The 13,494-nt window shown below is 50.7% G+C and overlaps 5 protein-coding genes across 5 annotated transcripts; 3 read left to right on the plus strand and 2 right to left on the minus strand.

The window, feature by feature from the left end:
- Positions 1–590: 590 nt before the first annotated feature.
- On the plus strand, positions 591–3,595 carry BO94DRAFT_564464 (transcription factor domain-containing protein; the record flags this gene model as incomplete). The annotated part of the gene is made up of 7 exons (XM_025614421.1): positions 591–720; positions 788–872; positions 959–1,071; positions 1,231–2,032; positions 2,087–2,500; positions 2,555–2,793; positions 2,840–3,595. 7 exons carry the CDS (start codon positions 591–593, stop codon positions 3,202–3,204), a joined length of 2,148 nt encoding a protein of 715 aa, XP_025469433.1. The 3' UTR covers positions 3,205–3,595.
- Positions 3,305–5,535, minus strand: BO94DRAFT_617019 (MFS multidrug transporter). The gene is made up of 3 exons (XM_025616816.1): positions 4,764–5,535; positions 3,669–4,688; positions 3,305–3,621 (listed from the first exon to the last, which is right to left on the minus strand). The coding sequence occupies exons 1-3, from the start codon at positions 5,082–5,084 to the stop codon at positions 3,457–3,459; spliced, it is 1,506 nt and encodes a 501-aa protein (XP_025469434.1). The 5' UTR covers positions 5,085–5,535; the 3' UTR covers positions 3,305–3,456.
- An 888-nt stretch (positions 5,536–6,423) lies between these two features.
- rglB (polysaccharide lyase family 4 protein) lies at positions 6,424–8,645 on the plus strand (the record flags this gene model as incomplete). Its single annotated transcript, XM_025609817.1, has 4 exons — positions 6,424–7,099; positions 7,172–7,263; positions 7,325–7,339; positions 7,388–8,645. The coding sequence occupies 4 exons, from the start codon at positions 6,424–6,426 to the stop codon at positions 8,603–8,605; spliced, it is 2,001 nt and encodes a 666-aa protein (XP_025469435.1). The 3' UTR covers positions 8,606–8,645.
- A 1,396-nt stretch (positions 8,646–10,041) lies between these two features.
- Positions 10,042–12,330, plus strand: BO94DRAFT_488203 (acyl-CoA dehydrogenase family protein). Its single transcript, XM_025609059.1, has 4 exons — positions 10,042–10,957; positions 11,019–11,244; positions 11,299–11,667; positions 11,716–12,330. Exons 1-4 carry the CDS (start codon positions 10,354–10,356, stop codon positions 12,050–12,052), a joined length of 1,536 nt encoding a protein of 511 aa, XP_025469436.1. The 5' UTR covers positions 10,042–10,353; the 3' UTR covers positions 12,053–12,330.
- Positions 12,291–13,335, minus strand: BO94DRAFT_617027 (uncharacterized protein; the record flags this gene model as incomplete). The annotated part of the gene is made up of 3 exons (XM_025616817.1): positions 12,291–12,513; positions 12,566–13,149; positions 13,210–13,335. 3 exons carry the CDS (start codon positions 13,333–13,335, stop codon positions 12,291–12,293), a joined length of 933 nt encoding a protein of 310 aa, XP_025469437.1.
- Between the last annotated feature and the right edge of the window lie 159 nt (positions 13,336–13,494).

The following is a 13,494-nucleotide window of genomic DNA, read 5'->3' on the forward strand; positions in this document are numbered from 1 at the left end:
TCCTCGTACCATCCAGTATGTTTGAGATATAAGATGGTACATCTCACTTCAAGAGGTCAGGACCGAGAGTATCATATCAATTCCTCATGTAGCCACCCTCTACACCCGTCCTTCTAAACCCAGAATCCGCCAATTGCTTCCATGGTAAATCTTCCTATGCCTCCGATTTCCCTCCCCACCTACCCCACCCCCAACGGAGACCGAAATGGATGACACCCCTGACATTTCTTTGGGCCTCAGCCTTCCCAGCTTTCAATACCACAACGACATGGGATAGGCGTCACATAGAGGATTTTGAGTTCTCATGGACTCAAACTAAGCGCCTACGAAATTTGGAGCAGCGGTAGGACTGCCTGAGCCGCGAAGGTCTATGAGACCAGCGCGAAAATGAAGAGTGGAGAACAAATCTGGAAGATCTAATTTTACTAGTTCATGAAGACCCTCCAAAGTGGGAAGAAGTGGGCCGTGCTCCTCTACCGCCGATGCCGCTCTAGTCCCCCCGACCCCGGATTCTCTTCCTTCCCTGCATCGCTTGATCATCCGAGATCATCAACAAATCCCTCCTAGGGTACGCCATCGCGGTCCTATCCATGTCGAGCTCGCGCACACAGCAGACCCGTCATCTTGACAGGTCCGATCGCCCCTCTAAACGCCGAAAAGTGGCCATTGCATGTGATGACTGCCGGGCTCGGAAGGTCCGGTGTGACGGTAGACAACCCGGTAAGCTTCTCTTTATTCTGACGTTATTCGGAATGATCCAGCCTTCTCGCTGACTTCTAGCGTGCAGTTTGTGGGCCCTGCAGCAGGCGAGTAGACCAGTCGACGCAATGTGTCTATACCGGGGAGCTGGAGAAGAAGCGAGCGGTCCGAAAGTAAGTTTCTGCCTGTTAGATTCGGCACAAATGACCCGGGAGTATTCCCGATGCGGCCGGTTTGGGCTAACAGTGTTTTGGAAAAGTTATATTGCGAGCCTTGAAGATCGGATCAAGCATCTAGAAAGCCGGGGAAGGCCCACAAACTTGAGAGAAGGAGCTTCTCAATGCCATGACAGACCTGGCGACTTGCAAGTAAGTTGCACAGTGTCGTCCTCAATTATCACACAATAATCCGCAAATGGTGTAGCTTGGTCGAACTCACAGTTCCAGTTCCACGAGCCACCGCCACTCAGAGCACCCGTGGCTCTACCCATGCCATCAGAAGTAGATAGTGCCTCTCAATGCACCCCGAAAGCAAATGTCAGCCATATACACAGGCCCACTGTGTCCTCCCAGAACTCGCGAGAGCAGTCGCTGCGAATGAAGGACCCAACGGACAGTGTCAATGCTATGATGGGTGCTGTGGAAGATGAGCGCCCATCACAGGGCTTCTTTGGTAGCTCTAGTGCTGCTAGCTTCATACGCCAAATCAAGATGGCCGTGGATAAAAAGGTCCCATTGCCCGATCACCACAACCCAGACTCACTACTGGGGCTTGCTCCACCGAGCAGTCTCATGTCCACAAAGAAGCAACGGCTATCAACAGTTCCCGATTATGTTCTTCCTCCACGAAAGACGGCTGATGGTCTTGTGAGAGTATACTGGACGTTCGTTTTCCCACTCTACCCCCTCGTGGATGGGGTTCATTTGAGAGCTGAATATGAGAGGATATGGACAGGAGAAGCTCTTGAATCCGATGAAAACATGCTTATGTGTACATTCAATGTCATATTTGCGCTGGCCTGCCAGCTGGCCGATTTCATTCCTCCCGAGGAGCGAGAGGCTTCTGCGGATGCATTCTTCACTCGTGCAAAAGATCTTCTCCAGTTCAACCTTTGGAATGCTGGATCTGCTGCATTGATCCAATGTCTTCTTCTGATGGCCCAGTACCTTCAAAGTACCGACTCTGCCCATCAGTGCTGGATTGTCGCGGGGCTAGCGATTCGCAATGCCCAGGGTCTTGGCTTGCACCTCCCGCAGACAATTGCCTTTCTTAAAAATCCACAGGAGCAGCAGCTGGCTCGCAAAATCTGGCATGGGTGTGTCTTAATGGATCGGTGCGCCATATGAATCTGGGTAACAACTATTATGTCAATACTGATATTTGATAGGGTCATATCTATGACATTTGGGCGCCCGGCCATGATCTCCAAGGCGTCATGCGGATCCGTTCCCCTACCAGCTAATGTGGATGAAGAGTACATTCCCGCTGTGTCGGGGTCCGAGGTGGCGCAACCGGCTAACCGGCCATCGGTAATGGCCTTCTATGCAAAGTCCCTAGAGCTTTATAAGATATTGAACGATATCCTCCTGAGTCTCTATAGTCCCGGAACAGATGAGAGTCCAGAAGACATCTACGATTTCTACTTCGACAAAGGAGCAAATAATGGAGAGCGGACAATCTTTGAACTTGATCAGGCTCTTACGAAGTGGTCTCGGAGCCTACCCTCACACTTGCGAGGCGAATCCTGTTCCGGGGGTGAGTTTACGGTGTTTTACCACCAAAGTGTTGTATTACGTGCGAGGTATGTCTATCTGAGTTAATGCGATGATATGGCACTGATAAATCTTATCTTAAGGTTTCTTCACGTGCGAATGCTTCTCTTCAGACCTATCCTGTCTAGATACTGTACTTCGCGCGAAAGTGGGATCTCGGATCCAATGATCTCATTCCGTGATTCCTTCCCTCAGCGGGTTGCATTGCAATGCTCGATCATTTGCGTAAAGGTTGCACAAGAGGTTATCGGGTTGATACATGGTAATCTACCGGCAGATGGAAGTTCAGGCCCTCTTCCTGCTTGGTGGTACAACATTCTGTGTGAGTATCCAGACTTTCGGATAGTTACTATGGCTGATGAGTGCAGATGTTTACACGGCGGCCACTGTGCTTATAGCGGGCCGCCTATGTCCTGCCGTCCTAGACGAGGTGACCGAAGCTGCAATGTCTCAATCTTGGGATAGCGCTTTGGGGGTGTTGCGGAGATATCATAGCCATAGCACATCAGCCCGGCGGTGTGTTGCAGCACTTGAAATTCTTTACGATAGGGTCGTGTCCCAAGGGCCGCCCAACGATCACCCAATAAACCCCTTTCATAATGGCAGTGCACCTAATGACCTCGGCGATCTGTCCCTAGGGGAAGGCGTCAGCTCCATCTTTCTGGAAGGTCTCGATCTCCCCGACTTTCAAGATATGTCGTGGCTGAACAGTGTTCCGAGCAATTTATTCTGAGTTCGTCTCCTGGGACATTATACTATTATCACCGCTTCCATTTGTGGAAACCTCTACTGGGCACTTTATGCAGTCGATCACCTATCGCGCTCCGCGGAAGATGGGAGTCGTGACTGCGCGCAGACTAGGACGTGGCATTCAGTGATTATGGCTAGGTTCCACCCTGCAATATTTGGGCTACATCTATAATAGCATGTAAGTCACACGGCATGATCCTTTCTTATATCGATCCATTCATCACATATTTGAATTTCAATGTGTGACTTCGTCCTCCGTCTTTTGATCTGCTCGCGTAGCCACAAACTGAATCGCAATGATCGAAGGCAGTGCACAGACTCCGATGATCGCACACATGACACCGGCTGCGCCGGCCAGGCCCAATGAGTCAAACATCGGAGGGAAATAGAATGGTCCAATCTAAAATTATTAGCTACCAAGCTTTGGCGTCATATTACTCCACTTACAAATCCATATATGTGGCGGAAGAAATTTATGCACACACCGACATTCGTCGAGGACTCCTTATAACTGTCGACGGCGAACGATATGAGGATTGTCGTGATGATCTGATTGCCAAAGCTGGAGATTGCCGCCCCGACGCATGGGGTCACATTCCAGCTGGTCGCTTTTTCTAACTGGAAGCCCCATACCAGAAGGCCCGCAATGACGGTCCCGAACCCAATATAAGAGAGCCACAGACGGTCAGCAGGCCGGTGGTATCCTCTCTTCCTATGCATGACTCTCAGAAACCAGTCCGACATGGGTCCACTCAACTGCTCACCGAGTAGACACCCAATGATGATCGCGACGAACTGCAGTCCAATCTGCTGCGAATCAAAGTCGAACTTTTCACCAAATGCGATTGGCATCTCGACTATCAATGCAATGTTCCCGTAGCAAAACACAATCGCATGAGCGCATGCGGGAATCAGCACCTTAGGCAATCGCGCAAAGAGAAGCGGCTCGATAAACTCGCGAGGCTTAAGCGGGCGTGGGTTAATTCTGCGCGGGACCAACTTCTGAAAGAAACGAGGTCTTGCCATGCTTGCCACATGGTTATCGCGATCAGCCGGGACGCATAATGTCTCTTCACCTAGCAGCAGGTACGCGATGAACTGTGCAAAGTTGATCATGGCAAAAATCCAGTAGATCCACTCAAATCCGACATGCTTTGTGACGAAGCCCATGATGAACGGGCCGCCAGGGGTGCCAAGTGTGAGCATGAGGGTCCACCATCCCAACTTCTGAGCTCGCTTCTCTGGTTCACACAGCTCTGTGATCACGCTGCTACCGATTCCCATGGGAGGAGAGATAAGAATTGCAGTGAGCACTCTAGTCACCATTTGCGTCCCGTAGGTGGTACAGCGAGCTCCGCCAATATTGCAAACCATACTCCCAAGGACAGAGAACATGGAGACATGGTATCGTCCGTAGGTGGAAGTGATAGGTTTCCAGAAGATGGGGCACACCCCTAAAAGCAAGATCTGCGTGAAAGATACATGTAAGTCTAAGACGCTTCCTGTTTCAAGCATGGTTGTTGACACTGGTAAAAGACATACCTGAGCAGAGGTGAGATAAGATGCTTGTGGCACGGTCACAGCATAGGCCTCAGCCATCGCATCATAGGCCGGTATAATTCCCGCGGCCATGAATGTCGCTGCCATCGAATGAAAGGCGACCATTAGGATCTGAGTATCCTTTTTCCAAGCCGGCCAGTTTTGAGGGTTTGCAGGGGAAGCGTCCAACCCAAGGACCATGTTACTGGACTGTTGGTCCGGTGGCGTTGGAGGTATATCCTCCAGGTGAACCTGTTCATTGTCGTTTCCCTTCATGATTTCGGAGCGATACATGTCCGCATCTAAAGGATTGTTTCCTGCCATGGCTGGAAGAAGATATCGTTGGCTGTAGATCGAGGCCTTCAGGCCAAAGGTTGCGAATCGAATGAGACAAGCTAACAACCGACGTACCTTGACGGTTCACTATCCGACTAAGTACAAATCAACTCTACGTCGTTTCGCTGCCCTCAAGGGCGACTTATATCCCTGCGCAATTCCACACACAGTGAAACTCTGCGCCCCTTGCAGACCAGAGAGGTGGGGACTCGAGCTGGGCAGTCTGGTCCGCATCACTACAGTGCACATTGTATGAGCGACTGGACGCCAAGAGCGAACCTAATCGGCTGCTTGACCAATGAACCACTGATAAAAGGAATTGTTTCCGAATCTGCCTTCAGACGTGGTCATAACATCCTACCCGAGGTTATATACGCTGGAAACCTTGACGGGTCAGCACCCGACGCCATGGCCGCCCATCGGATGCGGGTCCGTTGATTTCTCCAACTCGTTAAGACCTGAAATATACCGGGGAGTAACAGGGTACACCAAGGTTCCGAGGTTGGTGATCCGGGGAACGGCGCTGATCCCTGCACCTTTTTGAAATAACTCTAGGTTTGAGCTTCGGAAGACTATCAGGTAGACAATGTAAATGGTTCACACGTCGGAGGCGTCTTGATGGATGACATCACGCCAGGGATCAACGCCATTTACTCTGGATCAGCCAGTGATTGAGCTTAATGAGTTAGGTGAAACCCTCTGTCACACCTGGCTGATGCGATTAATGAGACTTCTAGTAGCCACCCGGCACGGAAGGCGGCAATTATCAATATTCTACTGGCGCTCTTGTCTTCAGGTAGCATCGTTTCTGCGAGAATATCTCCACTTTTATCTCGATTGTTTAAGGCTCATCTAGACGAAGACCAAAAGGGTTGGACTGCGTTATATGCAGCTGCACCAGACAGGACATCTGAACACAACGCGCAATTTTAAAGTCCACAAGCCATAGCTCTTCAAGCTACTCCCAGCATGGGGGTCAGTGCCTTGGGAATTCGAGTCACAGCTGATGTCGGGGCAATGCTGCCCGAGCCCTGTGGCATCCATTTACCCGCTTTGCTTGGCTGTTGATTCCCCGCATTTTCCCCGGATTGTCCACCATCGCCATTGATGGGTTTTCGACGGTATGTCCCTGCTGTCACCCTACATGTATGTTTCTTGGCTTCATTGCTACATGCGATGCCAATCTTCTTTTCGGGGTATCCCGCACCGGCGAGATCTGTCTATCACAGTCCTTATAAGATGGCGCTATCTAGCTTCGTCAGGAAAGGCGCAGGGTCTGCACCAGCCTCTGTAAAACCCATTCGTGTGCCTGGAACTACCAGCCACAATGCGTGAACTTCTCCCCCTTACCCTAATCACCCTCTGGTTCGCCTTCGCCTCAGCGACCCTCCACACCACCCAAAACACAAGCACAATCACCCTCTCCAACGCTCGCCTCACCGCACACTTTTCTAAATCCCAAGGTCGGATCACTGACCTCTACCTCGACAACCAAGACCTGCTGGGCCCCCAATCTGGTGACACCGGAGTCGGCCCGTACCTGGACTGCTACTGCATCCCATCGGGCTTCTACACCCCCGGAACTACAAGCTCAACTTCCAACTCAACCCTCCACCTCATCACCGGCACCGACACTACAAAGACCCAATATGCCGGCGTTGTCATGGACTCAACCTACTTCCCGACGGGCCAACACTTCCAACAATACTGGTTCCTCCGGGACGGCGAAACAGGCCTCCACACATTCAGTCGATTAGCATACTACAACGCATCGACACCATATCTTCGCAATCTCCAGGAATTCCGGACTTTGTTTCGCCCCAACACGGATCTGTGGACGCATTTGACCTCCAGTGAAGTGCAAACTGCGCCGTTGCCGAGTGAGAAGGCGATTGCGGAGGAGGTTGTGGTGCAGGATGCGACGTGGACGTTTAATATTACTCCGAGTGATGCGTACTATACTCAGTTCTCCGATTATTTTACCAAGTATACGTTTTCGAATAGTGAGTTGATTCGAGGTGTTAATTTGAGGTGTTAATGGGATGAGGTGTTTATGGTGCTGATTTTGGATGCAGCGTGGAGGGATAATTCCGTTCATGGGGTTTATGCCGATGGTTCGACCTCAAATGGGACGACGTATGGAGCGTGGTTGGTTATGAATACGAAGGTGAGCAAGATATCGTTCGAATGATATCCCTGATGGGTTGCTAATCATTTCTTTTTGCTAGGATACTTATTACGGTGTATGTGGATACCGTCCCTTCATCTCAATCAACATACTGACCGTCTAGGGACCACTGCACTCGGACCTTACCGTCGACGGCATCGTCTACAACTACCTCGTGTCTAACCACCACGGCGAAGGCACTCCCAACATCACCTACGGCTTTGATCGCACATTCGGCCCTCAATTCTACCACTTCAACGGCGGGAAAGGCTCCGCATCTCTACAAGAACTCAAGTCTGATGCAGAGTCCCTGGCAGATCCGAACTGGAACAAAGAATTCTACAACTCGATCGCCAAACATGTGGTCGGATATGCACCCTCCAGCAAGCGCGGCAGTGTGCAAGGACAGATCAACCTTCCCGAGGGTGCCACCAGACCCGTCGCTGTCCTCACCGTGGACGGACAATACTTCCAAGACAACTCCGTAAACGCCTCCTCATACCAATACTGGGCCGAGATTGATGCGACCGGACGATTCAACGTGGACCACGTCAAAGAAGGCGTGTACCGACTAACCGTATACGCCGATGGAATCTTCGGAGACTTCGAACGCGATGGCGTGCAAGTCAAAGCCGGCAAGACAACTAACATCCAAGAAACATGGGTAGCAGAGTCCGAAGGCACCGAGATCTGGCGACTAGGAACCCCCGACAAGTCATCCGGAGAGTTTCGTCACGGAGTCGCAAGAGACCCCACACATCCACTCCATCCTCCAGAGTACCTCATCTACTGGGGCGCGTACGACTGGCAAACCGACTTTCCTGATGGAATCAACTTCACCATTGGGACCAGCGATCCAGCAACCGACCTAAACACCGTGCAATGGTCCGTCTTCGGACCAACCCCCAACGACCCGCACGTCGAATACGACACCACCCACGACTGGACGATCAACTTCCCCCTGAGCGAAGATGACCTTGCGCAGCGATCCACAGCCACCCTCACCATTCAACTCGCAGGTGCGAAGACCGCCTCCGGAAACACAGACGTATACAGCCCAAAGGAGCTATACAACAACCTCGCGCTGGAGAGCTACATCAACGACCAATCGGAGCCACTGACCCTACTGATCGGATTCAATCAGTCAAGTAGCTGCATTGTGCGGTCGGCAGTCAGTTGCTATCAGGTTCGCTCGCGCATGGAGTTCCCGGTGGATTGGCTGAAGGTCGGGAATAATGTTCTGACATTGCATCTGCCGTATAATGCGACGGATACGGAAACGGCGATATTACCAGCGACGGTGTACGTGCAGTATGATGCGTTGAGGCTGGAAGTTTCGTAAGGAAGGGGGCCAAACGTGCTGTATAGAGATTAGAGTAGTGTCCCAAAAATATTTATTGGAAGAGCACGGCCTAAGGGGCCCTATCTAGACGATGAAACCCCTCCAGACCGCCCTCCCCACCGCCCCTTGTGGCAGAACCTAGAGAACCTCGCATGAAAAACACCGGAAATAAGCGGATTTAAGAAAATACAGTCCTAAAAAACTTTCGTCGAAAAGTGTTCAAATTGGCGGCGGCAGAAAAGAGGACCATGCATTTTCACCGCCTCATGCGGCAGAACCTAGACGACCTCGCTCTGGAAATCATGGATTTAAGCGGATTTAGCAACGTACAGACCTGAAAAACTTTCGCTGAAAAGTGTTCAATTCCTTACCGCCTTTCTGGCAGAACCTAGTCGACCTCGCTCTGAAAACCGCGGATTTAAACGGATTTAGCAGCGTACAGGCCTGAAAAACTTTCGCCGAAAAGTGTTCAATTTGGCAGTGGCAGAAAATGGGGACTTGGCGTGCTTAGTAACGCCTAGATATAGGATTGCCTAGTTCTCCGTACTCTTTCTTTAGAATGAATAGTTTATATAGAATGGGAAGATGATGGATACGCTGATCGAATATTTCTTTAACTCCGGTGAAGATACTGGTTAATGTTGGGGACACAGAGTCTTCGTTCCGTCTGTTCTCCAGATGGCCAGCGGATTTCCGTTTTGGCCTACTGGTATGAACTTAACAGTTAATTATCTATGAGACTTGCTTACTTGTTTGCTCGTTTACATACCTCCAGGCTGCTTATCCTGCTTACCCTATTTACTCGTGCTCTACTGTTGTCATTCGATCCTTGGAGTAGTTGATATAGTCCAAGATACAAGTGATGGATGTGCAAAGTGCTGCTCATGGGTTAGATTATCCGCATTGAAAGTATTTATTGGGACATATCTCCCCGTCTGTTCGCCAAATAGACGCGATATATCTTTCTTTGTCTACTGGTCTGAGCCCTGACAGTATTTATATCCTGTGAACAAACCACCATTTGACTTTTTGTATCCGTTATTTGATGGGGGTTGAATACGAAATAATGCTGCCGCTGGTGAAACGAAAGACCATGACTATCAGCTATTAACTATGCTGGGTCAGCGAACAGAAACAGATCTTCTCAATATGGCACCGCATTCATCTAAACCATGACCATATCATGTAATGACATATTGTCATTCGCCCCCGATCGCCATCCCCATCAGCTGCGTCACCTCTCATTATTGGGGTGTAGACACGCCACAGGAGGCCAGCGAGCGGAGGTCCGTCCCAGAGTCAAGATAACCGAGGCTGGTCCGGGTAAGCCGGCGAATTGCCTGATTGCAGCCATCACGGGGTGCATAAGCCCGTCAGGGAGATATCGTGGACTCGCCAGGATATTTCCAACCTGGCCTGCGTTTTATCTATCATGCGTGTTGGGCATCGGAGCGCAATCCCTCAGGTTGGGAGGAAAGACGAGGGTCGATGAGGGGGGAAATCCGTGGACTCGGAAACCTTCACCGGGATCGGCCTTGCCCGAATAGGTAAAAGCCTCGGCTCATCGGCGTTGCTTCGAGCAATTCTAATCCGCTCCCCTTGATTGGCATCGGCCCATTTATTATAAGACCCCTAGGCAAAGTCCTTCCCCGCATTTTGGTCTGAAGCTTTGGTCCTACCCATACAGGACGTTGCCTTTTTGTTTGAACAAGTTCCGAATACTGTTACGCGCAGACGTTAGACCGACCATGTCGAAAAGCTTCACCCGCGCCGAGGTTGCGCAACACAACACGGAGGACTCTGTCTGGTGCATCATCGACCATCGCGTTTACGACTTGACTGACTTCATTGATGCGCACCCCGGTGGTAGTGTCGTTCTGAACCAGATAGCAGGCACCGATGCAACGGTCGATTTTTATAACCTCCATCGGCAGGAAGTCCTCGAGAAGTACAAAGACCTTTGCATCGGAACGATAACCGGCGAGACCCCTGTGGTTGTCACCCCTGAGCCCGGCAGTCTTAGCCAGGTTCCTTACGCCGAGCCCCTATGGCTCCGTCCCCAGTTCAAGAGCCCATACTTCAATGACAGCCATCATCGACTCCAGAAAGCTCTTCGAGAGTTCACCGATCGCTATGTGACCCCTGAGGCGCAGGAAAAGGAGAAGGACGGTAGTTATATCAGTCAGGACTTGATCGATCGTATGGCGGAGGCTGGAGTGCTGGCGATGCGTTTGGGCCCTGGAAAGCATCTGCATGGGCGGAAGCTGCTTGGTGGGGCCATTGACGGAAAGGAGTTTGACTACCTCAGTGACATGGTGCTATCGCAGGAGTTGGTGAGAGCTAATGCTCGAGGTTAGTTTGGCTCTTCGCATGGGTTCGACTGACTGGGACATTCCGTACTGACTCTTGGCAGGCTTCCAGGATGGAAACATGGCCGGTATGTGTATCAGTTTGACTGCCGTTCAGCAGTGGCTCCGTGATGAGCCTCTTCGACAGAAGGTCACCGAGGAAGTTCTGTCTGGAAAGAAGAAGATGTGTCTGGCGGTTACAGAGGCATTTGCTGGCAGTGATGTGGCCGGTCTTCGCACGACAGCAAAGAAGACCCCTGACGGCAAGCATTATATTGTCAACGGAACCAAGTACGCATGACATCTGCATTGATCACTAGTACAAGACGCTTATATGTTTTGCAGGAAATGGATCACCAACGGCATGTTCTGTGACTACTTTGTCACCGGCTGCCGGACAGAGAAGGGTTTCTCGGTGCTTCTAATCCCCCGCGATGAAGGGGTTGAGACCAAGCAAATCAAGACCTCTTACTCGACGGCGGCTGCTACTGCGTATGTCCAGTTTGAGAACGTGAAGGTCCCAGTGGAGAATCTTCTAGGTGAAGAGGACAAGGGTTTCATCGTGATCATGAGCAACTTCAACCACGAGCGGTTCATGATGGTCTGCAGTGTGGTCCGCATGTGCATGACCGTTGTAGAGGAGTGCATGAAGTGGTGCAACCAACGCATCGTCTTCGGCAAAAAACTGATTGAGCAGCCCGTTATGCGACAGAAGTCAGTAGTCCTTGCCAGTATATTCGTGCTGTGCTAACATAGTATCAGGCTTGCTCGCATGATCGCACTTTGCGAATCCAACCAGGCGTGGCTGGAATCTATCGCATACCAAATGTGCAACATGACCTATGCTCAGCAGTCGGCTAATCTGGGCGGGCCCATTGCCCTTCTCAAATCTCATGCCACCCGCTCGGCACAGGAGATCGCTGACCAGGCTACCAACATCTTCGGTGGCCGGGGATTGACCCAGAGTGGCATGGGCAAGTTCATTGAGATGTTCCACCGAACATACAAGTTTGACGCTATCTTGGGTGGCACGGAAGAGATCCTGGCCGACCTGGGAGTCCGCCAGGCGATGAAGAAGTTTCCTAAGGCGATGCTGTAGTGCGCTACACCGACATCTTCTGCCTGATAATGATCTTGCTTTTCTCAAGTGTGGACCCTGCGGGACAGGGCACGGTCTTCGGATCTAATTGAAGTATAGCGATTATTGGAGTCTTTCAGCTGACCGACATGTAAATGTTGTTGTACATATATGAGTCAAGCTTTCATGAACACTCCAAACTAGGCACTCTGCGGCCCATATGCTCATGTTTTCAAGTATCGTCGGTGCGCTTAGTGGCTCATAGGCTCTGCAAGCGGATGTCATATGCATCCACCGGGTCAATCAATTGAGAATGATCATGATCTGCCTCCTTTCCGTCCGCCTCCATCAGCAAATATCCGGGAGCGTAAATGTCAATGTCTTCAGTCCATGTATCACGGGCCCCATCGAAAAAGGGTATAAGTTCCCCTCGAGCTTTAGCACCCTCCAACCTTTCAATCACAGGCAGGGTCATATCCAATCTAGAGAGTTTTTGTCAGCTTCTTTCTCTCCGTCTAGGGGTTGAAGGCATACGCAGCATTCTGTTCGGGTCGAACTCCACCCTCCCTACTTTGTTTGACCTCTGACAAGGGCTTGCGGAGACCAGGAAAATAGGTATAAACTGGAAACATATAATATGCTCTGCGAGGGAATGTCATCAGTATCTCTCCGTTGTTTTCAAATTGGACCGTGGTGATCCGCCCTGTGTCCAGGTCGTTCTGGTCAACCAAAAACCAAGGTTCTGTACACCCTAGGAAAAGAACAGACCCATTCCTAGTCATGACAATGTTGCCGAAATTGGCTGTCTCTAGGGTGTACCACGGTAGGAAAACTGTCATTGAGAATGTTGTTGGTTCCGGGAATGTAGCAGGAGTCGGTTCAATGCCCGCATGAGGATTGGATTTGAGACAATGGCCCATTTCACCGTCCAAACGGCAGGAAAGAATATAGAGCTTGATCCATTTCGATCGATTAGACCTGGATGCTTCTGATAGAGGAGCTAAGCATATAAGTCTGGCTCCTACAGGATATGAATAAGCAATCCTGCTCAATGCTGCTTCGGGGTGTGCTTGGTGGGTGAGACCCGGAATCCGAAGGGGTGCCCTATTATGGTATAACTTCTCGTGTCATTAACATGGGACTTTTTGAGATTTGCCTGTTTCTCTGCTTCTACTCACATCTCGAAATTCCTGCGTTGCCTTCGCCCAGGTCTCGACGAGGTTCCGTCGTTGACGAACTTCATAGTCCTCATTAGCAGCCGGGACATTAGCTGTTTCGCGCGAAATCCAGTTCTCCTGTACCATATAATACAATTATAGCCTTGGTTCTTGGATGAAGGAATAGAGAAGAGAAAGAGCCTACGCTGACAAACAATAACCAGCCCCGCGCGTCTTCAACGATCTCATCCCAGGTTCGTCGCCGTACGGATCGAACGCACTTGAGGCGGAATTCCTCCAGGTCAA

The sequence above is a fragment of the Aspergillus sclerotioniger genome, assembly GCF_003184525.1.
Source record: "Aspergillus sclerotioniger CBS 115572 chromosome Unknown BO94scaffold_8, whole genome shotgun sequence".
NCBI lineage: Eukaryota > Fungi > Ascomycota > Eurotiomycetes > Eurotiales > Aspergillaceae > Aspergillus > Aspergillus sclerotioniger.

Excerpts from the sequence above, each read along its gene's own strand:
- BO94DRAFT_617019 (XM_025616816.1), bottom strand. The coding sequence starts at position 5,084 with ATGGCAGGAAACAATCCTTTAGATGCGGACATGTATCGCTCCGAAATC. Across the intron at positions 4,689-4,763 it reads CTTATCTCACCTCTGCTCAG|ATCTTGCTTTTAGGGGTGTG; the intron begins GTATGTCTTTTA and ends TCTTTCACGCAG. Across the intron at positions 3,622-3,668 it reads TCCGCCACATATATGGATTT|ATTGGACCATTCTATTTCCC; the intron begins GTAAGTGGAGTA and ends TAATAATTTTAG.
- BO94DRAFT_488203 (XM_025609059.1), top strand. The coding sequence starts at position 10,354 with ATGTCGAAAAGCTTCACCCGCGCCGAGGTTGCGCAACACAACACGGAG. Across the intron at positions 10,958-11,018 it reads GGTGAGAGCTAATGCTCGAG|GCTTCCAGGATGGAAACATG; the intron begins GTTAGTTTGGCT and ends GACTCTTGGCAG. Across the intron at positions 11,668-11,715 it reads CAGCCCGTTATGCGACAGAA|GCTTGCTCGCATGATCGCAC; the intron begins GTCAGTAGTCCT and ends ACATAGTATCAG.